The following is a 25594-nucleotide window of genomic DNA, read 5'->3' as shown; positions in this document are numbered from 1 at the left end:
AAAACAGTCATGAAATTGCAAGTACAGCTTATTTGCTTTATTTAAACAGTGGAAGCCTTTGCCAGATGCCATTGTTCTGGGCAGATTGATACTGTGGCTCTCTCAGTCAAGCAAGCAATTTTAATTGCAGGAAAGAGGTCCTTAAACTTTGATTTTAGGCACACATTGTGCAGTGCTGAAATATTCCTGATGTCATGCAGAAGGAAATATAGACTATTACTATTTTGCAAGAAGGAACGCAGTATTATTCTAAGGGACTGCTAATTAAACTAGAACCCCGAGGAGAAGAGCAACTGGAGACAGGGTCTGAACTCAGAGTAATACAATTAACGTCTATATGTTAAAAGCATCTCTTCCAACTTTAAGTTACTTTAATTGCTGATCTTAACCAGAAGTGAGGGGGCGGGGGGAAGAGGATATAAATCGGCAGGTGTTCAAAACACTCAAAGAAACTGAAGAAAATCCTTTTATTGATGCAGTTATTTGTGCATGCATAATTCATTACTTTCTTTAGGCTGTAATTTACAGTGTCTGAACAGCCATTACATTTCCCGTTATGTAACAAAGCTGTTTTCAGTCTTCATTATAAGGGGAAGTAATAACATTAAAATGATTTATTCCCATATAAAAGACAAAAAGGATAAAGAAAACACCAGAACTCTAATGCAATGAGCAAGTTTTTGTTTTTACATACACAAACCGAGTACAACCTGCACTTGGGATACAATGAGAACGTGCTAACTCCTTGCCTCAATCTTGCTCCTAATGCTGTATCTTTACTGTGCCCGGCAAAGCAGTAGAGGGAGACAGAGATGAGCGTAAACAGTCACCCTCTAGATGGCTGCTGTTGTGATGAAGTAACTTGTTAATCACCAAGGGTCAGTCAGATCAACTGTCTACAAAGTAACTACCTATAACGTTAATTGAACTGTAAAATAAAATAAAGTATTATTCTCTTCCCACTCGCCATGGGGTTTCCATGTATGAAGGTGAAGATAATTATTGTCTAGGGATGAGGCCTGTTTGACTCACCACAGTGAAACCTCTCTTCAGCTCAGAATTGGTCTTCCTGTTCAAACTGCATGGGCAGTCCGCCGTATGTCCAAACATAGTCCTCTTGATTTAATCAAGTCTGCCCACAGGAATCAAATTGAAGACTGTAATGGCATTGAGTCAAGTGAAAGCACCATGCCCTCTTGTATGACACAATGCTAAATTATATTACCACCAATTATTATTAAAGTGTAAAATATTTAAAATAAATTAAAATTCTTGTAAAATATATTTACAACTCTAAGAAAGGATCAAATCCAGTTTTTGTACTTTGTAGAACCGGAATGGGGAGAAAAGATTTTTGTGCCTTGGATTACTCCAATTCGAAGCTATGGATGCAACACAACAACCTATTGATTTTGCTGAGGTTTGCTGTAAAAGTATCACTCCCTGATGAAATCCAATCATTTCAGCACAACCTTGTGTTCAATATGAGAAGGTATCAAATGCCTCATATTCCCTGAGAGGGGATGTGCTCCTGAGCCCCTAAGCCAACAAAAGACTGTGTAGATCAAAGTCAAGGAAAGCAGATGAAGAAAAAGGAAACACTCCTTTGTAGCCATCAGCAACAGCTCTTGAGCAGTCAAGCAGCGCCACATAAGCTGCCAGCCCATAGTCAAACTAGAAGCACAAACTGACAATGAAAACACAAAAGCCCGAACTGCACGAAATGTTGGCAGGTGCCCAGTGCTATTAATTCTTGATCCTTTTATAAAGTCTGATTCCTGCACAGGCTTTTCAGGCTTCCCTCAAACTCTGTTCCTACCAACCAAAGCCTTCTTCAATGGGACAGTTATTGTAGTGAAACAAACAGGATTACAGATCTGTTGCCATCCCTATAGTACTGTGACAAAGTTCCTCCTCTATCTTGGTGGGTCCTGCGCTTATTGGCGGATTTTCTTGCCTCAGAGATTCATCACGTGGGTTGGGGAACAGCCCAGAGACCTTCCCCTCTGGGAGAACCCACAGTCCAGGTCAATTGGGAGGTTTGGGCGGAACCCGGGCCCGCCCTCTACTCCGGGTTCCAGCCCAGGGCCCTGTGGACTGCAGCTGTCTATAGTGCCTCCTGTAACAGCTGCATGACAGCTACAACTCCCTGGGCTACTTCCCCATGGCCTCCTCCAAACACCTTCCTTATTCTCACCACAGGACCTTCCTCCTGGTGTCTGATAATGCTCGTGCTCTTCAGTCCTCCAGCAGCACACCCTCTCACTCTCAGCTCCTTGCGCCTCTTGCTCCCAGGTGTCCTAATTAGCCTGCCTGCCTTAACTGGTTCTAGCAGGTTCCTGATTACTCTAGTGCAGCCCCTGCTCTGGTCACTCAGGGAACAGAAAACTACTCACCCAGTGACCAGTATATTTGCCCTCTACCAGACTCCTGTACCCCACTGGTCTGGGTCTGTCACAGTACATAAAGACATTTGCCTTCAAACAAGATCAACAATTACTTTAAAGCATTTTCTGGGGAACTATTAATATGGTGTATGCAGTGTTAATAAGCGCGCACAAACTTTGGCTCAACACACCTCACCTGAATGAAAAAGGGAGTTTTTCTCATCCAGAGCTTGGCTAACCTATCAGAAACAGTCTCCCTATCCAGCACAAGTAACATCTGGAAGTTTGCCATGCAGGGCAATGAGTTAATATCTGGGAATCCAGACCTGCTGCAATGGAACTAAAGGCAATAGAAGAGGGCTCACATGTTTCTGTTTGAGCCTAGGTTCAAAACAGTGATAAAGTCATTAAGTCAGGGAAAGAAAAGAAAAAAAAAAAACAGCAATTTAAAAAAAATGGAAAAAAGTTTTTGGGGGATTTTAGGTGAGAAACTTGAAATGTCAATTCTGCCTTTTCTTAATAATGTCAAAAGGCAGGAAGACACAGCCAGCTAGAACAGGTCATTTTCCATCTGCAAAGAGTGCAGAGGTGTTCACGGACATCCACAAACATGGAACAACCACAAAGCCCCCGGTGGCTAATAAGAAAAACAAGCTTGTTTTGTTGAGGTGGAATCTTAAAATTAAAATAACAAAAAATAAAAATAAAAAATAATAATAATAAAAAGACAATTCTGAACTAGAAGCACCAGAGTGTTCTTCATTCAGCCTGACTCTGGCCAGGCATCTCAGTACACTTCCATCCCTAGCAAGATAGTCTCAAAGTTAACTGCATTCTGCTGTAATTTTTATGCTTACCTGCCCCCACCCTTTTTTTTTAAATAAACGGACCTGCATTGAAAGTACTTGCCTGTGCATTGCTATGAAATCAAAATCTGATAAGGATGTAGCCCTGTTCAAAGCAAAAGATTAACTACCTTGAAAATTTAATTTTCAAAACACAAGTCCTTTTATTCAGTTTAAAAAGCATCAAAACAAAGATACACGTTACTCATCTCCCAATTTCAAATTCCCACAATCCCTAGGTTTAAAAGTAGAAGGGATACTGTCATGGTTATTAGAACTTAAAATTGGCTTGCTCGGGTATTTGGGATGTTCCAGACTATCTTTTACTTTAGAAGTGAGTTGTAAGGTTTTCTTGTGTTTTAATTGGGTTTGTGCCCTTTTTTTATTTACTCTTTCAAAATATATAAAAAGAGGCCTGAAAACGCTTTGTTTTATAAATATTAGAAATTCAGGTTCTATCTAGCCTAGAATACTCTATGGCCATGAATACAACAGGGGATTTTAGGAAACAAACCAAAAATCAAAAACAGCCCATACCATTGATACTCCACCAGTGGAATGCTGACACTAGAAAAGACAAGAGTGTGAAAATTGAGCAATTGAGAGGGAGAAGGGATTTAGAATTAGACTGTTTACAATTCTGGTTTTTGCTAGTTTTTGTTAATATCCATTTAACTTATATAATCAAACAACAGCATGGGGAACGGAGGCCTTTGTTAAAATGATTTAGCATTTCCTGCCCCTCAATTAAATTGTGTAAGGTCACAATATACATCCTGTTAGACTCCAACAAATGCTCCAGTAAAATTAACAACATAGTTGATAGTCCTCATATTTCCAACATTAAAAAAAAAATGCAGAAATCCCTTGTGTAGATATAAAAAGTTATAAAGGAAGCATACAAGGCATGAATCCAATTTTAAAAAAATACTTTTACAAGTCACCTTTAAAAGCAAGCAGGGGACCTATTTTACCGAAGAATCTAAGTGCATTTCTCTCACCCCAACTTACTGTGGAACCCACTGTAAACAAACTTGTGCACATTCCTCATGAACAGAGCACAATATGTCAGTTTGCTCCTTTTAATAGCAATTCATCTCGCAGCAAAGACCAGGTAAAAAGAAATTCCATTATTGTTTTTATCTTCCCTAGTTATAATAGGGGACAAATGCTAACAAAGATTCATTTTTAGGCATAAAACTTTTACAGTGTCCCTTTATGAATGAAGCCTTCACTCAATGCACTAGCTTGTGGAATGCAGGCAGACGTTCATTAGTCTTGTATTTGACATACTTTGGTGGTTTAATTCTTTTTTTAAATATGCATTTTAGACATACAAGGGCACATTCAAAGGGGCTTCAGCATCGGTCTAAAATTCTGCCAGGTCTCATTTGCCAGGAAAAATGATGTAGTGACAATCGTTCATAGGGATGCCAACTTTATACTCACACAAAACCAAACACCCTTGCTCAGCTCCCCGCCCCACCCCTCCTCCGAGACCCTACCCCCACTCACTCCATCCCCCCTCCCTCTGTCACTCCCTCTCCGCAACCTTCACTCACTTGCTCATTTTCAGCTGGCTGGCTGAGGGGGTTGGGGTGCGGGAAGGGGTGAGGGCTCCGGCTGGCAGCTGGGGATGAGGAGGTTTGGGGTCCAGGAGGGGGCTCTGGGCTGGGGATGAGGGGTTGGGGTGCAGGAGTGGGTGTGAGCTCTGGCTATGGGTGCAGACTCTGGGATGGGGCTGGGAATGAGGGGTTGGGGTGTAGGAGAGTGCACCAGGCTGGGACTGAAGGGTTCGGAGGGGGATCAGGGCTGGGGCATGGTGTGTGTGTGTGTGCGCGCGCGCACGCGGGTTTTGGGGCTGAGGCGTTTGGGGTGTAGGAGGCGGCACCAGGTTGAGGTGAGGGCTCTGGCTGGGGATGAAGGGTATGGGGAGCAGGGGGCTCCAGGCTGGGGCAGGGGGGTGAGGTGAGGGCTCCAGTTGCGGGTGTGGGGCTGGGGATGAGGGGTTTGGGGTGTAGGAAGGGGCTCCGAGTTGGGACCGAGGAGTTTGGAGGGGGATCAGGGCTGGGGCAGGGAGTTAGGGCACAGGGGGTGAGGGCTTTGGCTGGGGGTTGAGGGCTCTGGGCTAGGGCTGGGGATGAGGGGTTAAGAGGGCAGGAAGGGAATCAGGGCTGAGGCAGGAGGTTGGGGCAGGTGGCTCAGGGTGCAGGCTCCAGGCAGCGCTTACCTCAGGCAGCTCCTGGAAGCAGCGGCATGCCCCCCTCTGGCTTCTAAGCAGAGGCACGGCCTGGCGGCTCTGCACACTGCACCAGCCGCAGGCACCACCCCCGCAGCCCCACTGGCTGCAATTCCCGGTCAATGGGAGCTGCAGAGCTGGCGCTTGGGGCAGGGGTACGGCGCGGAGCCCCCTGGCTGCCCCTACACACAGGAGCCAGATGGGGGACATGCCGCTGCTTCCAGGAGCCGTGTGGAGCCAATGCAGGCAGGGAGCCTGCCTTAGCCCTGCTGCACCAACAACCGGACTTAACAGCCCGGCCAGCGGTGCTGACAGGAACCGCCAGAGTCGCTTTTCGACCGGGCGTTCCAGTTGAAAACCAGACACGTGGCAGCCCTAGTCGTTCACTAGTCCAAGTACATGGAGAATTGCACTCATTACTACAGGCCAGGTTTTGAAAATTTTGCACCTGATGCCGTTTATGTTTGTGTTTTACCTCCTGCAAGAGAACACAAACTAACTGTTTTGACATCTTCACTCCAGTGTTGGGGATATGACGTTAATATCAATAACAAAGTTGCCTGAACTCTGAATTTTACGGACTGAGGGGCCCATTCTAAAAATGCGTATGATCCAAACAAACACTCTCAATATAGAAAGCCAGAATGGCGGACTGACTTTACAAAACAAACACAGCCGCATGCACAGGAGTGCAAACAGATGGAAAAATTGCCTTTGTACACTCATCTGTATTTGAAAAAGATCTGAATTTCCCCCCCCCCAATTTATATTCAAATACAACTGGTTTAAATTAGGCCAGTGATGAGAGGAGAGTGAGAACACTGTCAACAGCTGCCTTATCGGAGGGTGGATAAAAACTTCCACCAACTGGGAAAGGCAATGTGCAGATATAACCCACCTGACTAGGATCCTCTACTTATAGAGTTAGATCACTTCAACACAATGCAGTAGACCTAGATGACTAGCTTTTATCCAAGCTTTCTGGGATGGAATGGGAGTAAGTCCAGTAACTCTGGCACCAGGGATAGATCACAATGTTTATTATTCTAAACTCTAGTAACATCTTAATGTAGCAATAGCTGAGAAGAAACTGCATTAAAAAAAAAAAAGCTTTACACTTGGATTTCTGCCATGATCTGGGTAAGTATCCAAACAAGAGTCCAGCTCATTCCCAACTCCACACAACAAAGGAGCAGAAGATGCTGTGGCATACAGTGATCTGTTCTCAAACATTCTATTTCCACATGCTGGGATTATGTTTGTTGTGTGTAATTTATTCCTAGAATTATCTACCTTTACTGAAAATGACATGGGACAAAATAAATCCGCTGGTCTTTTCCAAACTCCAGGGAATATTTGTTGACACCTGAAAAAATCGCCACACGCAATTCATTCCTTGCACAATTCATCCCTGCTTAGGAAATTGGATGTTGGAACTGGAGCAGCAAGAGGGTTGGCAAAGACAGGGCAGATCTGAGGTATTTCTACAGCATCTATCACAGGCATGTTTGAATTCAACTCACAGAGAATACCAAGGTCACTGTCAACTGCAAAAAGTCCTGTGCCTGGTTCGGTCTTAAAGAAGCCAATTCAGAAGGGTTAGATTTGTTCCAATTTCCTCCTCTGTACACAAGTTTTTATAGTTTCTTTTGTGGAAGTGATTAATTCCAGGTCTACTTTGGTTTGGGATCAACCATTCCCCTATTTAATACCCCTTTTGGCATTCCTCTGTGAGCAGTACCTTCCCTGAAGGTATTGATGAGGATCATTGTATGTCTTGCGCTCATACAATTACTGTGCTGAGAGAAATCTGGTAGGGAGTGTGTTAAGAATAGGCACCACCAACCTCAACCTTCTTTATTCTACCTGCCTGTGAAGACGAATTGCTCACAATGTGCTTTTATCCTTTAATTTTTCCACTATTTGCAACATTGCACCAGTAGCTACATACATTACCTTGGGATTTGCCTTCCTCTGAAGAATCAGGTATGGGTTATTGCCAAAGACTGGATATTAAAAGTGTAATGAGACACTTCTATCACTACTTATTTAGGCCTAAATGGAAAAAGGACTATTTAACATCTCAGGGCCAATCAGTGGCCTGTATAAAAAGAAGCTTGATCTTGCTCCTATTTCTAGAGAATAAATATCCACAACACAAATTGCCACCACAGTCTGCAACCTCGGGTAGTAGTTTCAACAGACAGTCTAAGGCTACATCTACACTACAGGGGGGAGTCGATTTAAGATACGCAAATTCAGCTACGTGAATAGCGTAGCTGAATTCGACTTATCACAGCCGACTTACCCCGTTGTGAGGACAGCGGCAAAATCGACTTCTGCGGCTTTTTGTCGGCGGCGCTTACTACTACCTCCGCTGGTGGAGTTAGAGCGCCGATTCGGGGATCGATTGTCACGTCCCGACGGGACGCGATAAATCGATCCCCGAGAGGTCGATTTCTACCCGCCAATTCAGGCAGGTAGTATAGACCAGACCTTAGACTGAATGGGCATGAAAACTAACCTGACATCTTGTCTCAAATTTAAAAGGATCCCTCCAAGTCTTCTTTGAGGCACAATTGTTGAGCTATGTGAGGAAGCTTCTATTGTCATCATCATCCTATTCTATGCACAGAGGATTTCAGCTTCAAGTGCCATCAATTTATTACCTTTTATGGGCACTGTGATGCTGGTAAACCAGGTGCCAGCTCTTACCTAGTGGAGCACTGACAAATTCATAGCTGGAAACCAGACCAGCTCACCTATACGTTAATATTGTTCAAGATAGGTGTTAGACTTGTAAGAATGCATTTAGATTCTATACAATGCTTGTAAATTGCTGCATGCATTAATCTTACTTGTAATGTCTGTATTCCATGCTACAAGATAAAATCGAAGTTTGTTGACCTGGGTTAAGCCCTAAAAAGACATTCAATGCTGACAGATTACTATATCTCTGACACTTTTTGAATCGCAGACAAACTCATTCATGTATATAGGATTGCTTGCTTTAATCTGTAAAATACCTCTCATTTCTTTCTCCTATTAATAAACCTTTAGTTAAATTTATTATAGGACTGGCTACCAGTGTTGTCTTTGGTGTGAAATCTAAGGTACAAATTGATCTGGGGCAAGTGACTGGTCTTTTGGGTCTGGAAGTAGCCTGAATATTTTGCGATTTTTGGCGTAAGTGACCATTTATCACTAAGTCCAGCTTGCCTGGATGTCAAGATTTACCATGGAGTCCAGACAGTCTGACTGTTTCAGTGATCTAGGAGTTCACATTTGTTACTGGGTTGGTGAAATCTAATAGAACATACCGCTAGTTTGGGGTATCTTCCCTGAGGTTGGCACTCTTGGCTGTGAGCTACTCCAGACAGCCTGACAGGCAGTAACTTTACTTTTAAAATGAAAAGACTAAAGAGAATTAAAAAGCTGTAATCACGCACTAATTACATTGGGGCTTCATCATTAAACATGAAGCACTATTTGTTGTCATTAGCTTCTTATAGATCAAGGGCATACCTGAGACATAGGTTTAATTGTTTAAATATTTCTTTGAGTAGTTGTAAATGTTTAAGAGCAACCATTTTATGAAGTAGACCTCATTCACTCCTCTTATGTTTTCACGAGCTAAACTTTACTGCCACGTTCAGATTAATTGCTTGTCAAAGCCCCTTGATCATATTAAATATGGAAAAACAACAAAAGAAATGCAAAACAAAAACTGTAAATTGGTTCTAACAAGACTGTTGTGGAACAATAAATCAAAGGGGATGTTTCAAACTTTTGAAACTGCAGCATTGATAGGTTCTAAGAGAGTATTTAGATATTCATCCTGCATGCGGTTTGCAAAATGGTAACAAAAATTAAAGTCCCCTGTTGCCTGACTGCTTTCAACAAGGGCTGTAAAAAGTTTTTTTGCCTCGAGATAACAGCGAGGTTATTCAAGTTTGGTAAATCAATCAATATTTCAGTACCCACCAGCTGCCAGATTAGTGTTCATTTCAACTCCCAATGTATGTAAGTGCGAGAGAAAGAGCTAGCCTGCGAGACTGCAGGCTTGCATCATGTAGAATTTCCAGAGGCTCCTGTACAGCTCTGGCTTTTCTTTTTGTTGTTGTTTTTGTTTGTTGGTGCCAGTTTGGTGGCATTTGCTTGTGTGTGTCTTCAGAAGGAATCTCCAACGGAGGGGCTGATGGAACTAGACCCAGGTTACTGTACTCAAGATTTTAACTTATTTTAAATGAGAAATAATGGAAATTAAGCACACATCCTTCAGAGACGGACCAGGCTTGTATTCGAACTAAATCAACCCGGGAGGGAGGGGGGACGGAGAGGGACACAACAAATGAGAAGTCTGTATATGTCATCGCTAGAAATGACACACACTTTCAAGGTTTAGAAAGCCAATGTGTGATTTCAACTGAAAAGAAATCCCTTGCTCCCAAGCATGATTCTTCTCACAAGAACCAGTTTCTGCAAGCCCGATGTGGATGACAGGAGTTCCAGAATGCTTAGCAAAACGTGGGCTGTGAGAGAAAGCAGAACATCTCCCAGGAAAGTGGTTAGAGCAGAAGCAATTTGTGACTAGCCTCTCTAGTCGTGTAAATGGTAATACATATGTTGTCTTCTTCCCTTCATGTGGTTTGACAGTACTAAATAATGGCCCAATTTACATGCACTTCCTATGAAGTGCTGAGCACCCTTATCTCCCAGCTGGGTTCAACTGGGAGCAGAATGTGCTAGATATCTCACCGGAGTGTACTTATTTAAAGAGGTATTCCTTCAGCAACAGGGAATGACAGGCCCTAAGTCTCTTAGAACTGTAACCAGACAGTTGTTAATTTTAACATTCCTGTTTGGGAGATAGATACATTCGGGCCCTGTCAAAATTCTCACAAAATGTACCAGTTCATTTCCCCCCCTGGTACTGGATGGGGGAGAGAACACAATATAGTCACAAACTGTTTCTTTACAAATAAAAATGCAACATAGCCATTTTATAAAAGAGTCAGCACTTTTTCTTTCTAAATATAATCTAAAACTAAGCTGCCCTGCAATTTGGGGAAAGGATCCTTGCACACAGAGCATATAAAATTTTTCACATAGTGTTTGGTGACTTATGTATTGCAGGGTCTCTATCTGGTTTGTGGTAAGCAAGCTGGTCTTCCCTAGGAAAGCCCACTGCCTCATGGGAGTCAACTTTTCTCCAAAGGAGCCCACTCAATCTCCCTGTCCCTCGGGATTCCAGGGAAGGACTGTAAGAACGTTGACTGGGGGAGACAGAATTCCTTTGGGAAAGTCCATCTCCACACCCAGAATCAGAACTGAGTTGGAAACCCAAGCTAGAGTTTTACACTCATTCCTCTTTTTTTTTTTTTTTTGCTTATGTTAGGTCATTTTGATTTCTTGTGATTATAAAAGGTTAGCTGTTCATGGAAAGGCCACACTGACTGCAACTGTAGCTGTTTTTGCTGCGCAGTCACTCCAGAAGCTTATGCAGACTATTCGAGGTTAACATTTTAAGCTTAAAATAAACCACTAAAATAGCTGCAGAGAGGATCGCAAACATTCGGCCGCAGGATTTTACCTTCCTTTGTGAGGTCTCCCCCTCTCAGGCACCCCTGCAGATGTCCTTCGGTTCACTGTGGAGTAATCTGGGTCCAGTTCATACCCTTCATCATCTACCCCGAGGCTCCGGTTATCGTCCTCCAACCCATAAGGCTCTGGCTGGAAACGTTCTGGCTGGGAGCGATTCAAGTCAACGTTGCTGCCTGTTGGCACTTGGGGCTGGGCGATGGGACCATAGTTATCCCTCCTGCTTGGCAAGGTGAAACTACCATCCTCTGGCCGGTAACTGTTTCCTGGCATGTAGGCATAGCGAGGACGGTAGTTGATGCCACGGGACAAGCTGCCATAATTGTCAGCTAGGTCTCCATAGCCATCGTGGCTGATAAAAGGGCGATACTGGCTGTCGTGGCCGTCGGGATAAGAATCGTAGCTATTGTAAGATCTGGTCAACGTGGACGAAGCTTGTGGTGTGATGTAACGCTCACCATTCTTCATGTATCTTCTGTCTATTGAATCTGTGTAGCTGCCCATGGGAGAGGAGCTGTCCATTACCGGCAGGCCATCGGGCCCCAGGGGCACCTGGCGAACTGTTCTAGTGGTGACTGTTTTGACCATTTTTGTGACCTGTGAAGCAGAAACCAATACAGATGTTAATGTTTTCCTTCTGTCTGGCTCTAAGTTTTAGGATGAGTTCAAGGGAAATTTCTAGTGAGGAGATCTAAAACTAGACTAGAAAAAACACTGGAAAACATACTGCAAGTGAAATCCTGGCAGGCACTAGGTTATCTAACTGACTAATAAGATTCCATACCAGCCTTAGGGATGCTGTTTTAGCAATTAGAAAATTGATCTTATATGAAGGTGGAGAGTCGAAGGGGACAGAATTTAAGGTTGTTCATATTCTAGTTATAAGTAATACAACTTTTTCTCCCTTAAGCTCCACTCCTCTACCTCTCATACCGAATCTCTACAAAAAACCATTGACTGCTCTCAGTTACACTGATGGCAATCTAAAATAACTCCATGTAAGACTTTCATTATTGCAGCCATCCCAAACTGTACCTATCTAGATGACCTTTTGCCGAGTTTCAGACACGTCTATTGAATTTATGTTTATGCACAATATTACTTTTGTTTTCATATGATTTTTTTCTCCTTATAAATCCTGTTTATTCCAACCCCAAGTGGGTTTAGACTGTTTGGGTATTTCACACTGATCATCCAAAGACATGAAAAAATAAATAAAAGGAGACCAAAAGAGTCAAAGGTGTAAACATGACCCAGTCACAGTCCAACATTAAACAGTGTTAAACAAGGTTCAGGGTTTGGCATACACTAGGAACCTTCATTAAAGGTACAGAAAACACTTTACATTTCAAATGCCTTAACTATTAAATAAAGCTTTCATTTTAACAACATCCCTTCTTCTCTTTAGCTGGAGAGAGTATTTAGAACAGGGGTGGGCAAACTTTTTGGCCTGAGGGCCATATCTGGGAATACAAATTGTATGGCAGACCATGAATGCTCACAAAATTGGGGTTGGGGTGCGGGAGGGGGTGAGGGCTCTGGCTGGCGGTGCGGGCTCTGGGGTGGGGCGGGGGATGAGGAGTTTGGGGTGTAGGAAGGTGCTCTGGGATGGGACCGAGGGATTAGGAAGGCAGGAGGGGTAGGCGTGCGGGGAAGGGTGCAGGTTCCAGATAGGGGTGTGGGTTCTGGGGTGGGGCTGGGGATGAGAGGTTTGGGATGCAGGAGGGGACACTGGGCTGGAATCGAGGGGTATGGAGAGAGGGAGGGGATCGGGGGTTGGGGCGTGGGGAGAGGCTCAGGGGTGCAGGCTCTGAGTGGCGCTTACTTCAAGCGGCTCCCAGAAGCAGTGGCATGTCCCTTTCTCCAGCTCCTACACAGAAGTGCGGCCAGGTGGCTCTGCATGTTTCCCCATCTGCAGGCACGGCCCTTAGAACGTGGGAGGGGCCATTGGAGCGTGTAGGAGCCGGAGCGGGGCCATGCCGTGGCTTCCGGGAGCCGCATGGTGCGGCCCCCTGACTCAGCGCCCCAGCTGGAGCGCCAGAGTGGGGCCGAGCTGCATGGAGAGTCCCCCGACCCAGCGCCCCAGCTGGATTGCCAGAGCGGGGCAAGCCCCAGACCCCGCTCCCCAGCAGGAGTCCGCGGGCTGGCTTAAAATGGTTCACGGGCCAGATCCGGCCCGCAGGCCATAGTTTGCCCACCCCTGATTTAGAAGGAAAATACAGTTTGTCAGACAGTCTCTTCGATGGTATCAAAGATGGTAATAACTGTCCTTTTGGGGAAAAAGAGAAAAAGTTAATTGAGATAGTCTAAAGCTGTCATTGCTGCTTTTGTTGAAGTCCAATCTTATTTCCTAGAAGACAAAACAAGACCAACACACATAAAGGGGTCAGGAATAGAACAGCAAAGATAGAAAACATAGTTTCTGTCTCTGGTGTTGACTAATTTACAACCTCATTGCTGAAAACAGCAGGCACGTCACATGGTCTTGTCTTAGCCACCCTGAGACCTGACAAACTTATACCAGCTTCCAGCTGTTTAGGGCATTGCATCAGCTGCCTCTTTCTGGGCACAGGCTTACAGCTGCATTGCAAAATATAGTCTTGTCGGCTAAACCAGAATTTCATTAGATGGAAAAAAGAGAGGGATAGGAAAGAGAAGAAATATAGTGGGGATAGGAGGGTGGGGGTCAGAATAAAATCTCACATCCCAAATGGTGTTTGGGTTTCAGCGGGAACCCATGGAGGTGGCAGTGTTACCTGGGACCCTCTCTCTGGCCCGGTCTGCTCAGGACATTTTTCAGCATCAGAATGAAGAAGGGGCAGATTCCCAGGAGTCAGTGAGCATGGCAGCTATGATGGTGAAGCTTGTTCCAATAGCCAATTTGTCTCCCATGGTCTTTTTTTTTAAGAACCCCAAAAGTGAGTGTTGGGCAGAATAGTCCATCTTCCCTTATTTTGTTCCCCAATAGGCCTAATTTCTGACACACCAGTTTTGGTTCATTGATTCCAGGTCCCACACTTCTCTTGCTCATGGTCTTATCATAAACCCTGAATTATATCAGTTGGTCTTTCTGTTTGGACTAATTCAGTCTGTCTCACTTTTGCACCTTTTCTCATCAAACATTTCTTATAGGTTATTGTGACATCTTACGAACTTTTACTCACTTTTTACAGCGGAGCTTACCACGAAGATGAACTGTGGTCCAATTATCACAATAGACCAGTAAAAGCTGCTTCAGAGGAGATGCAAGAAACCCTGCCATAGAAGTGCGGGCATAATCTGTCCCTATGGAAAGTTTCCTCCTAACCCCCAACAAACGTTGGCTTAAGCTCTGAAGCATGAAGATTTCTCTCTCTTCCAGAACACGGGTAACCCACAATAAGAAAAGGAGAAAGTGAAAGATTCCTGTTAGACCTGCAGTAGCAACTGGCTAATATACACTATTCTGAAAGCTATGCTAGCATCAAGGAAGGTATTGTTGCTCATATAAGGAGGTTAGAGAGTCATGTTAATTTCTGTCATCAGAAACACTGGGGTGAGAGGGAGAATTAATACACTAGCTTGTATTACCCATTGGAAAAGAACAAAAATAAATGAGAGAGAGTTTTTAAACCAAGTATTAGGCCTGGTCTACACTAGGCTTTTATGTCGAATTTAGCACCGTTATATCGAATTAACCCTGCACCCGTCCACACCAGGAAGCCATTTAGTTCGACATAGAGCTCTCTTTAAATCGATTTCTGTAATCCTCCCCAACGAGAGGAGTAGCGCTAAATTCGACATGGCCATATCGAATTAGGCTAGGTGTGGATGGAAATCGACGGTAATAGCTCCGGGAGCTATCCCACAGTGCACCACTCTGTTGACGCTCTGGACAGCAGTCCGAGCTCGGATGCTCTGACCAGCCACACCCCCGGGAAAATTTGAATTCATTTTCCTGTCTGGGCAGTTTGAATCTCAGTTCCTGTTTGGACATCGAGGGGAGCTCAGCAGCAGTGGCAACTATGCAGAGCTCTCCAGCAGAGATGGCCGTGCAATCTAATAGAAAGAGGGCCCCAGCATGGACTGATCGGGAAGTCTTGGATCTCATCGCAGTGTGGGGCGATGAGTCCGTGCTTTCAGAGCTGCGCTCCAAAAGAAGGAATGCTAAGATCTACGAGAAGATCTCCAAAGCCATGGCAGAGAGAGGCTACAGCCGGGATGCAACGCAGTGCCGCGTGAAAATCAAGGAGCTGAGACAAGGCTACCAAAAAACCAAAGAGGCTAACGGACGCTCCGGATCCCAGCCCCACACATCCCGTTTCTACGAGGCACTGCATTCCATCCTGGGAGCGGCCGCCACCACTACCCCACCCCTGACCGTGGACTCCGAGGATGGGATATTGTCCGCGGCCGGTTCCTCGTCGGACATGTTAGCGGACGGGGAAGATGAAGAAGGAGATGAGGAGGACGAGGCAGTCGACAGCGCTGGCACCGCTGATTTCCCCGACAGCCAGGAGCTCTTCATCACCCTTACCGAGATCCCGTACCAACCGTCCCCATCCCTTACCCCGGACACAGAATCAGGGGAAGGATCAAGCAGTAAGTGCTGTAAACATGTAAACATTTATTTAAAACAGAACGGTAATATTTATACTATTAACAATGTATGTTTATAAAAGTGCTGTAAACTACTAAAAAAGAATCAGGTGCAAAACAGGAATATTTACAAAGGTAACAAATGGGTTTTCATGATTTCTCTGTCTTAGGCTCTTCTCAATTTAGTCCCAAGTATTTTAAAAAATTTTCACAATGTCCGTTACTACATGATTCCCAGGCTCAAGACGCTCCACTCCATAGTCCCAGTGCACCTAGGCGAAAATCCGGTCAATGTGGCCGGGGATTGACGAGAAATCCTCGTAGGAGAACTCCTCGTAGGTCTCGTGGAGGTAGATCTCAAGCCTGTTTATGAGGTTCCGGGGTAGGGCGATCTTATTGGGCCCTCCGTGGTAGCAGACATGTCCCCTCCACGCCACAATCAGGTACTCGGGGATCATGGCCCGACATAGCATGGCGGCATACGGCCCCGGTTTCTGCATGCTTTCCCACAGCATGCGTTCTCTCTGGGTGTCCGGGATCCTCAGGAGGGTGATGTCGCTCATGACGCCCTGCTTTGAATTAGGGAGGGGAATGTTAGTATTGGGACTGCTTTACAGCCACGCGGTGGAGGGAGAGGGGCAGCATACAGGGATCTTTCCCTGGGACAGCCGCGAGGGGGTGGGACAGGGGCAGAGTTGATGCTGTCCTGATTGCTGGCAGCAGAGACTGGCATTGCTTTCAATGTGAAAGGAGGCCAGTGCTACTGCTGGAGTTTTAAGCAGCCACAAGTCTCCGGCTTACCATTATTGCCCGCTCCAGAAGTTCAGGTCTCCAGCCACAGTTCTCTGAACACTCCAAGACCTCCGCAAGTCCACAGGCACTGAAGGCGACGGCCGAAAATTCGACCTTGTCCTGAGTGCGCATGTGAGAGGTGCAGTGCATGGTCTTGTTCACAGAGAAAGACTAGGTTCTTTGTATACAATTTCATTTATCTGTCTCAGGAATTCACTCCCTTTTTACAATTCACACAGACACATCTGCGACTGTCTCCCAACCCAGCCTGTCAGCACACTCCCAGAGGCTAGCGCAGATTAGGCGGAGGAAGAAGAAGACGCGTGAAGACATGTTCTCAGAACTAATGGGATGCTCCCGAGCCCAGGCAGCCCAGCAGACACAGTGGAGGGAGAACTTGTCACAAATGCACCGAGCAGTCATGGAACGGGAGGAGAGGTGGCGTCAGGAGGACCAACAGGCTACTGAAAAGCTGCTTGGACTAATGAGGGAGCAAACGGACACGCTCCGGCGCCTTGTGGATGTTCTGCAAGACCGGAGGCAGGAGGACAGAGCCCCGCTGCAGTCTATCTGTAACCGCCCTCACCCGCCACCAAGTCCCACACCACCCTCACCCAAAGTCCAAAGAAGGAGGGGCAGCAAGGGCCGTTAAAACTTTCAGTCAACCCCTGCAGACTGCTCTAGCACTAGAAGGCTGACATTCCCCAAAATTTCATAAGTCCTTTCCTACCCACCTCACACAAGCCCCCGTCCAAGTTTCACCCCCCACGTTTCATGTCTGGTTCGCAATAAAATGTTTGTTTCTGTCCATTACTGTTTCAGTCAGGTTCTTTTGAGGGAGAGTCTGTCTGGAGGGGGGGGAAGGGGCTTGGTAATTGGACAGGACAGTGACCTTTAGCAGGGTACAGAGGCGGTGTCAGGTCCAGCATCAGGACACATACACAGTGCAGTCACTGGTTACCCTGGTCAGTCTGGGAGGTGTTTTTCATGTTCTGGGGGGGGGGGTTGCTCTGTGACTTTGTGGCGGGGGAGGGCAGTTACAGATCTTATGCAGCGGTCCTTATCCTGGATCACAGATCCACGCAGCAGGGGATCTGTAACCCTACCCCCCCTGCCAGAAAGTCACATAGCCGACACATACACACAGTCCCCACAAGGAGTGCTGGCAGGCTCCATTGAAATAACCAGTACACCAGTGCGGAGCCTGTCATTCCGGGAGTTTAGAAGCATCATTTGCATCAGAACACTGAACCCGCCCCCCGCCACAGTCTGCGTCCCCGGTTTAAAATATTCCCGCGAAAACAGCAATACAGACAACGGTGTTCATTAACAAAATCGAAATGATTTTATTTTTTGGGAAGGGGAAGGGGGTGAAGGGGGTATGTAACTGGAGAGGATAGTCAAAATGAACTGGGTAAAGAAACGGGGGCAGGTTCAGCTTTTCTGTCCACAAACTGAAAAGTCACTGGTTGCCCTGCTCACTCAGGAACCTAGCTTTCAAAGCCTCCCCGATGCACAGGGCGTCCCGGACGCTGGGATCTTCTAATGGCCCGGCTGTCTGGCTGGACGTAATCAGCAGCCAGGCTATTTGCCTCTAGCTCCCACCCCGCCATAAAGGTCTCCCCCTTGCTCTCACACAGATTGTGGAGCACACAGCAAGCTGCAATAACGATGGGGATATTGGTTTCACTGAGATCACAGCGAGTGAGTAAGCTTCTCCATCTCCCTTTGAGACGGCCAAAAGCACACTCCACTACCATTCTGCACTTGCTCAGCCGGTAGTTGAACAGTTCTTTTTCTGTGTCCAGGGCGCTAGTATAGGGCTTCATGAGCCAGGGCATTAGCGGGTAGGCTGGGTCCCCGAGGATGACTATAGGCATCTCCACATCCCCAAGAGTTATTTTGTGGTCTGGGAAGTAAATACCTTCCTGCAGTCGTCTAAACAGACCAGAGTTCCTGAACACGCGAGCGTCATGAACCTTGCCCGGCCATCCGACGTAGATGTTTGTAAACCGTCCCCGATGGTCCACCAGTGCTTGCAGCACCATTGAAAAGTAGCCCTTTCTATTGATGTACTGGCTGGCCTGGTGGTCCAGTCCCAGGATAGGGATGTGAGTCCCATCGATAGCCCCACCGCAGTTTGGGAATCCCATCGCGGCAAAGCCATCTATGATGACCTGCGCGTTTCCCAGGGTCACTACCTTTGGGAGCAGTACCTTCACGATTGCCTTGGCTACTTGCATGACAACAACCCCCACGGTAGATTTGCCCACGCCAAAGTGGTTCGCGACTGACCGGTAGCTGTCCGGCGTTGCAAGCTTCCAGAGGGCTATGGCCACTCGCTTCTGGACAGTCAGGGCTGCTCGCATGCGGGTGTCCTTGCGCTTCAGGGCAGGGGACAGCAACTCACAAAGTTCGAGGAAAGTCCCCTTCCGCATGCGAAAGTTTCGCAGCCACTGGGATTCATCCCAGACCTGAAGCACTATACGGTCCCACCAGTCCGTGCTTGTTTCCCGGGCCCAGAATCGCCGTTCCACGATATCCACATGACCCATTGCCACCGTGATGTCCTGGGCGCTGGGGCTCGTGGTTTCTGACAGCTCTGTGCTACTCTCCGACTTCAGGCCATCACGGCGGTGTCGTAGCCTCCTCGCCTGATTACTCTTCATCTGCCTCAGGGAAAGGTGTATGATAAGCTGCGAGGTGTTGAGAACGGCCACAAGTGCAGCGATGGTCGCAGCATGATCCATGATCGCAGTGCTGTGGCGTCCGCGCTGTCACTGATCAGAAAAGTGCGCGAACTGATTTCCCGCCGGCGCTTTCATGGAGGGAGGGAGGGCGTTAGTGACGGACGATGACAAATTTTTTTTACCCCAGAAGGCATTGGCGGCTCGACCCAGAATTCCGATGGGCAGCGGGGACTGCGGGAACTGTGGGATAGCTGCCCACAGTGCACCGCTTCCAATATCGACGCTCGCCCCGTTAGTGTGGACTCACAAAGTCGAATTACTGTCCTTAGTGTGGACACACACGTTCGACTTTGCAATATCGATTCCACATATTCGATTTAAGTAAAATCGAATTACCCTCGTAGTGTAGACATACCCTTAGAAACTATGGAGAGAGTTAAAAGGGTAAGTGTAAGTATGTTACACTTTTCTTACTCTAAAGTGCACAGTGCTGTGTGTACATGGAGTAAAATGGCAGATATTAAATCTGTTTCTGGTATGTTCAGTGGCTCAGAAGCCCAAATTGAGAGATTTTGATCTACAGCCTTTGATTAAAAAATATCGATCACTGACCAGATTAGCCAAGCCACTGTTAAAACAATACTAGAGCACATCTTTTGAAGCAGCTCCAGACATATCCTCCAGCCAGATGTTTTGACACGGAAAGTGTGAACAGGAAAATTTCACCCAAACAGCGTTTTTCCCAGAGACATCTGCAATCAAATGATACTTCAGCCTAATGAAATAATGAAGTCCTGTAAGTCTGTAAAACGTCAAGAATGGCTCCCCACCAACAGCATAATTAAACAGCATCACGAGCCGAATGATGCATAGTCAGATATCAACATGATCTTTTCTGTCATTAGGACAAGAGCTGAAGGAGATTTCCTCAGCGTCCTGAGGGTTTGCCTTAGTAATTAGTATCCTCCCTGCAGCTTAGTCTATTTTTGTGTTCTGATAAGCTAAAAGAAAGAGAACCTCACCTAAAAGAGAAATAATAGTTTCACTGAATTAATAGGATCTGGCAGTTCATTTTTTGTTTCACGGTATTTGCACAACACAATCAGAAGTCTTATGTATTAACATCAGTGTCATCCAATTAAAGGAACTTCTACAGAAAAAGAGAGTATGGGTTAAAATAAGTACCACAAATAACTTAGGTGGCTGCTAGTATCTGGACGTGAAAGTAGGCACTACATGTCAGTACCATCCTCTCCAACTCCAAACACAAAACTACATTAAAGTGCTCGAAAACAATCTCTCAGGGTTGGCGCATGCAGGGACTTTTCTACAGCAGCAACACACAACACACTAGATTACAGTTTTTGGTAGTCTTGAACTTTCAGAGCAGAATCCAGGAACAAGATACAGTGAGAGAAAGGGTTAAAGTGGTTTTAAAAAGATTTCTGCATACTGAAAGACAGCAAGGGCAATCCTACTGGGTGCAAAAAATGGGGTTCCCTCTTTTTAGCTCTCTTAAGAACATAAATAGCAACTATATGCTCACAAAACTTTTACTCTCTGCACTATTAAACACAAAGTCAGGTAGCATCCTAGAACGCTGATTTCTGTTTTTAAGAATCCTGTTGCCACGTATGCAATTTCTGTTTGTCATGTTTAATTCATTCCTAAAATTAGCAACATCAGACACAATGTGAGACAGCCAATATACCCATGGGTGGGCCATGACTACAGCACAAAAAGTGGGAAACAGGTTTTAATCCACAGAACAGAAGATCCTTGGTACCAAAAGAAAAAAGTGGGTGTGGGGAGATTATGCAGAGAAAAGAGGACACAACGAACATCCACATCTGCCAAAAAATTCCATTGTCAGTTCTCTTGGAGCTTGTCTAATTTCCCCCTTTCACATTCATTTTTTTGCTGCAGAATAAAATAATTCTTATTTGGAAGATAAAAGAAAATGGTATTTGTGTTTCACTCACAAAGCTGCTTGCAAAGCTTTTGTAAAAAGATCAGGATCCAAAATTATTTTATATATTTAAGGTTACAACCAAAATGTTTTAAAATCAGTTCTTCGGCAACTTGTTATACATTATTTAGTATGTGTGTTAAGGTAGCATTTAGAGGTCCCAGCCAAGATTGGTAGGTATTCTGCTGATACCCGACACTGGTGTCCACAGGGGTATTTTGATCTTTGAACTAAGCACATGTACAATGTTACATACTCTATGTCTTTCATCTGTTATAGCCATAATGCCCATAGCACCGTTTTAGAATAGTTATATGAAATAATTATAATGTGTCTGCTAGCCATGCAAACCATCCTAGAACCCGGAAGGAAACAGCCACATGGAAGCAGATTAAACATAATGGTGCTAGCACAATTTCAACCGTAGCGTTTGCCAAAAGCCACGTGATTCCCTACCAACATCTGAAAGAATTGGGACAGCCAGAAAGACTCTGTAATGATCAACCAAAAGGAACATTCCATTTGTGCATTACGGTAAATCTTTATCTTAGGATAACCAGTGGTAAAATAATGAAAAATCAAGGTGGTTCTCCCTGTACAGGATCTATTTCCAGAGAAGGGATAACAGGAGTTTCTACTAGTATCTCTGTCACAGGGAGGAAGTGAATCTAGTGATGGTTTTAACACCCTTTCTCACCTACAGCACAATGAAAGGAAGCTTTTAGAAACAACTAGTCAGCACACAAAGCAAGTTCCATTTATTAGGCTTCTAATCAAGCAAAAACAACAACAAAAAAACAAAACAAAAAACCCAAGAACAAAAACCCTTCAGTGAAAGAAATTTAACTCAATTGAATGTTTCATCCATATTCCCTTCAGGGACACAGCCAGAGTTGACAGGCTGATAATGTAGCAAGATCCTCTTCTTATATACTTTTGTTCCCCTGATACCAATACACTAATAATAAAAAGACTACAGCCATCCCAACTGAGAACTACCACATTCCGCACCTTTTATTCTAAAGGATGCCAAAGCTCTTCACAGACCACAGGCCCAATCTAGAGCAATACTTACTGGCCCAAACAGTCCCATTAAATTCAATGGGACTCCTCATCTGAACCATTGATTTTTCAGTTCGATGGGTGAACAAAATAGATTTGGTTTGTTTCAAACAAACTGAATTTTGTTTGGTTTTTCTTGATACTGAGGTAGTTTTGTTTGGGTCACATGAAACATTTCAAGATTCATTTCAAAATAACATTTCTAAAATGTTAAAATGAACCATTTCAACTGTTGGGGTTTTTTTTGTCTGAAACTATTTGCTGAATTCGACCCAAAACTGCATTTTTCAGCAAATTTACTAATAAACCGAAGAACTTCGCCCAACTCTATTTCTAAGTTTCTGCAAGATCAGGCCCTATATACATACATATACACTTTACCAACCACTGCAACACAGTTCCCTCTGTGGTAGAGATTGTTTAAGAAGGCATAGCAGCATTATGTAACGCTTCGGAGAAGGAAGTGAAGAATCAGTTCCCTTAATCAACTAAAAGTATATCCTCGGTCCTCTGAAAAGAAAAATAGATATTCCACACATTTGCGAGTAGCGAAAGAATGGAGAAAACAGGTGAGTGCATTGTTCATGACGAGCACAACTGCCACAGCATTGGGCTTGTTACTGGTCAGCCAACTGTTCAGCTCTTATCCGGGAAGGTCGACAATTCGTATTATGGGAATGCCTAAAGGCTCCACCCAGGAAGACACTCTCTGATACACTCAACTGTAGTTTTTGGATAGATTACCTAGTCTAGAAGTTTTTAGCCTTTTCCATACTGTGAATCCATGGTACATCAGAAAAAGACTTTGGGACAATTCTCCATAAAGAGAGGGTGGTTTCAGCTCCCTAGAGCTTGTTCGCAACCTCCAGGCTGAGAATCCCTGATCTAATCTAGGTTTGATTTAAATTAAAGCAGGGGTAGAATTTTCAAAAATGCCTAAAGCCCATTTTCAAAGGGTATTTGGGTATTGCTCTGCTCAGCATTGACTTAGGAAGTCTAACAATCATTGCCAAAAAGGAGTTCCTGAATCACTTTCAAATATGAGCTTTAGGCTTCCTAAATTAGGGCATGTCTAAATTATGAGTTAGTGAGAAGCAAACTGGGATGGAAATCTACAACACTCCAGTGTGCCACATACTCAACTGTCCATGTGAACCCTGCTGTTGTGCACTTAAAGTTCCCTAGTGTGCTGTCCACATGGACAGCTAGTGCACAGCATATTGGAGTGCTGTAGATTTACATCCGAGCTTGCCATACAATAAGCATTCATGCAAACATCCCTGTGGGCACTTTTGAAAATTGTATTTCAAATCCAGCTAGATAATATTTTTTTAAAAATGAAAACATCAATTAAATTGTGTATTTGTCAGCCTGGACACTATTTACAAGGTGACAATTTTTGATATTTAATTTGAGGCCGATGTAGTGTAGCAATATTTCCTCCAGTTCTCTTTCTGGAAATGCATTTGCCAACAGAACCCAACAGAACCATTTATGCTTCAAAAACCTGCATGTTTTCCTTTCCTGCCTTGAAGTCACAGGAACAGCAAATGAGAAAACAAATTGGAAAAAAAAAAAAAAAAACTACCGCAATTATTGTAAATGACCCCAAATTAGAGGCGATTGGATAGATAAGCTCACAGTGCATATTAGCTCCTCAAAGTGTGTGAAGTGCAAACATTAATACAGAAGAAGATCCTATCAGGATTTTGTTTAAACGGCTTGCCTTTGTACAAATGAACCCCACTTAATTAAGTAGTGCCTAGAATTCCTACATTCCATGTTGTGGGGTTTAAAAAAAAAAACAACACAACACACACACCACAGCTCAGATGAATTAAATATCTTATAGAAACTGACAGGACAAGTGAGATTTTGCTGAAATTGTGTCATAAAATAGAAACAGGAAAGAAGGAAGCACTCAAGGATAAAAACACTTTGACATTTCCGAGTGCTTATTTTTGAACTATAGACTGTAAAATTATCAGGCCAAATGGGTTCAAGGCTTTACCTTTTTGTTAAATGCTGGGTAAGAACCGACCCTGCAGAGTTTCAAAAGGAAGGCTCAAACTTTCCCCCTCTTCCACTTAAACTTGACATTTTCAAAGAGGCCTAAACGAGTGAAGTACTCAACTCCCACTGAAACTCATTCCAGCTGCAGTGCCTACCTCCCCTTAAAGCCCTTTCAAAAAACTCTGCTTAAGTGTAAGGCTGCACTATGGGGCTAAATGGCACCTCAGGAATCTAGGGCTTAAAATCACAAGCACTTTCAATCCCCACAATGGGAGGAGCAGGTATTCAGCACTTTGCAAGATCAGGCCCCTGGTGAGCACTGAAAAGCATGAGGCAGAGCGTGCATATTCTCAACGGACAGCTTTTATTTTTAAACACAAAAAATAAAACAAAAAAGCCTATCTAAAAATGTAGGTACATTTTTTGCATAAAACAGAGGATCAAAATCTCTCTTGGAAAGCATTTAGCATTCCAATGCAGATGAGAATAAATATCCAGAAATAGAGAAAAGAACATTTTATATATATTTTATATATATAAACCCACGGAAATAATTTGGCTTACTTTATTAAGTGCTCTTCAACCACTTAAGAACAGGCTTCATTTAATCTGCCGCAGTGTTCCTATGCTAGAAACTAAATGTGGTAGCTTCCTCCCCAAGGTGACCTTCACTGTTTTAACATGCTAGATATTTGCCTTCCAGGAGAGACTGTAAACTTGAGATGGAGTATATCAGATACATCCTTTGTGCCGTGAATGATATGCAAAGACCAAGCCAGAAAGGTACGTACACTAAACAACGAGAAATAGTTTGGAGAGCAATCACAGAAAGTACATTTCAAAATGCGGAATGAAGGGAGGTTTTCTCCAGAGAAGAAGAAGAAGAAGAAGAAAGGGAAAGCACAGTGTCAAATTTCAGTGCCTCTGAGTTGAGGCTATTTACTTTAATTATACTTTGAAAAAGACAGTAGCATATTATGTCTCTGAAACAACAGGTATAAAAGAAAGCACAAGGGAACAGCATTGTGCAGGAGCATTCACATTTACATCAGCCACTACATTTCAATTCTAGCTCCGAAGTCTCAAATGCAAAATTAAAGTGAATAAAGCCTTCAAATACCGGAAGGGGGATTCCAAAGAGGATGGAGCTAGGCTGTTCTCAGTGGTGGTAGATGACAGAACAAGAAGCAATGGTCTCAAGTTGCAGTGGGGGAGGTCTAGGTTGGATATTAGGAAACACTATTTCACTAGGAGGGTGGTGAAGCACTGGAATGGGTTACCTAGGGAGGTGGTGGAATCTCCATCCTTAGAGGTTTTTAAGGCTTGGCTTGACAAAGCCCTGGCTGGGATGATTTAGTTGGGGTCGTTCCTGCTTTGAGCAGGGGGTTGGACTAGATGACCTCCTGAGGTCTCTTCCA

The 25594-nt window shown here is 44.5% G+C and overlaps 1 protein-coding gene across 2 annotated transcripts in view; it reads right to left on the bottom strand.

Moving 5' to 3' along the window:
- ARVCF (ARVCF delta catenin family member) overlaps positions 1-25594 on the bottom strand; it is a 240666-nt gene that overhangs the window by 110743 nt on the left and 104329 nt on the right. For both annotated transcript variants that reach the window (XM_026656880.1, XM_026656881.1), the window contains exon 3: positions 11065-11669. In XM_026656880.1, coding sequence (XP_026512665.1) covers positions 11065-11669 — 605 coding nt within the window. The remainder of the gene's footprint in view (positions 1-11064; positions 11670-25594) is intronic.

This window comes from Terrapene carolina, unplaced genomic scaffold (genome assembly GCF_002925995.2).
Source record: "Terrapene carolina triunguis isolate 2854851 unplaced genomic scaffold, T_m_triunguis-2.0 Scaffold234, whole genome shotgun sequence".
NCBI classification, from domain to species: Eukaryota; Metazoa; Chordata; order Testudines; family Emydidae; genus Terrapene; species Terrapene triunguis.
Note: the sequence above shows the minus strand (reverse complement) of the source record. Positions and strands in the feature narration are given on the sequence as shown.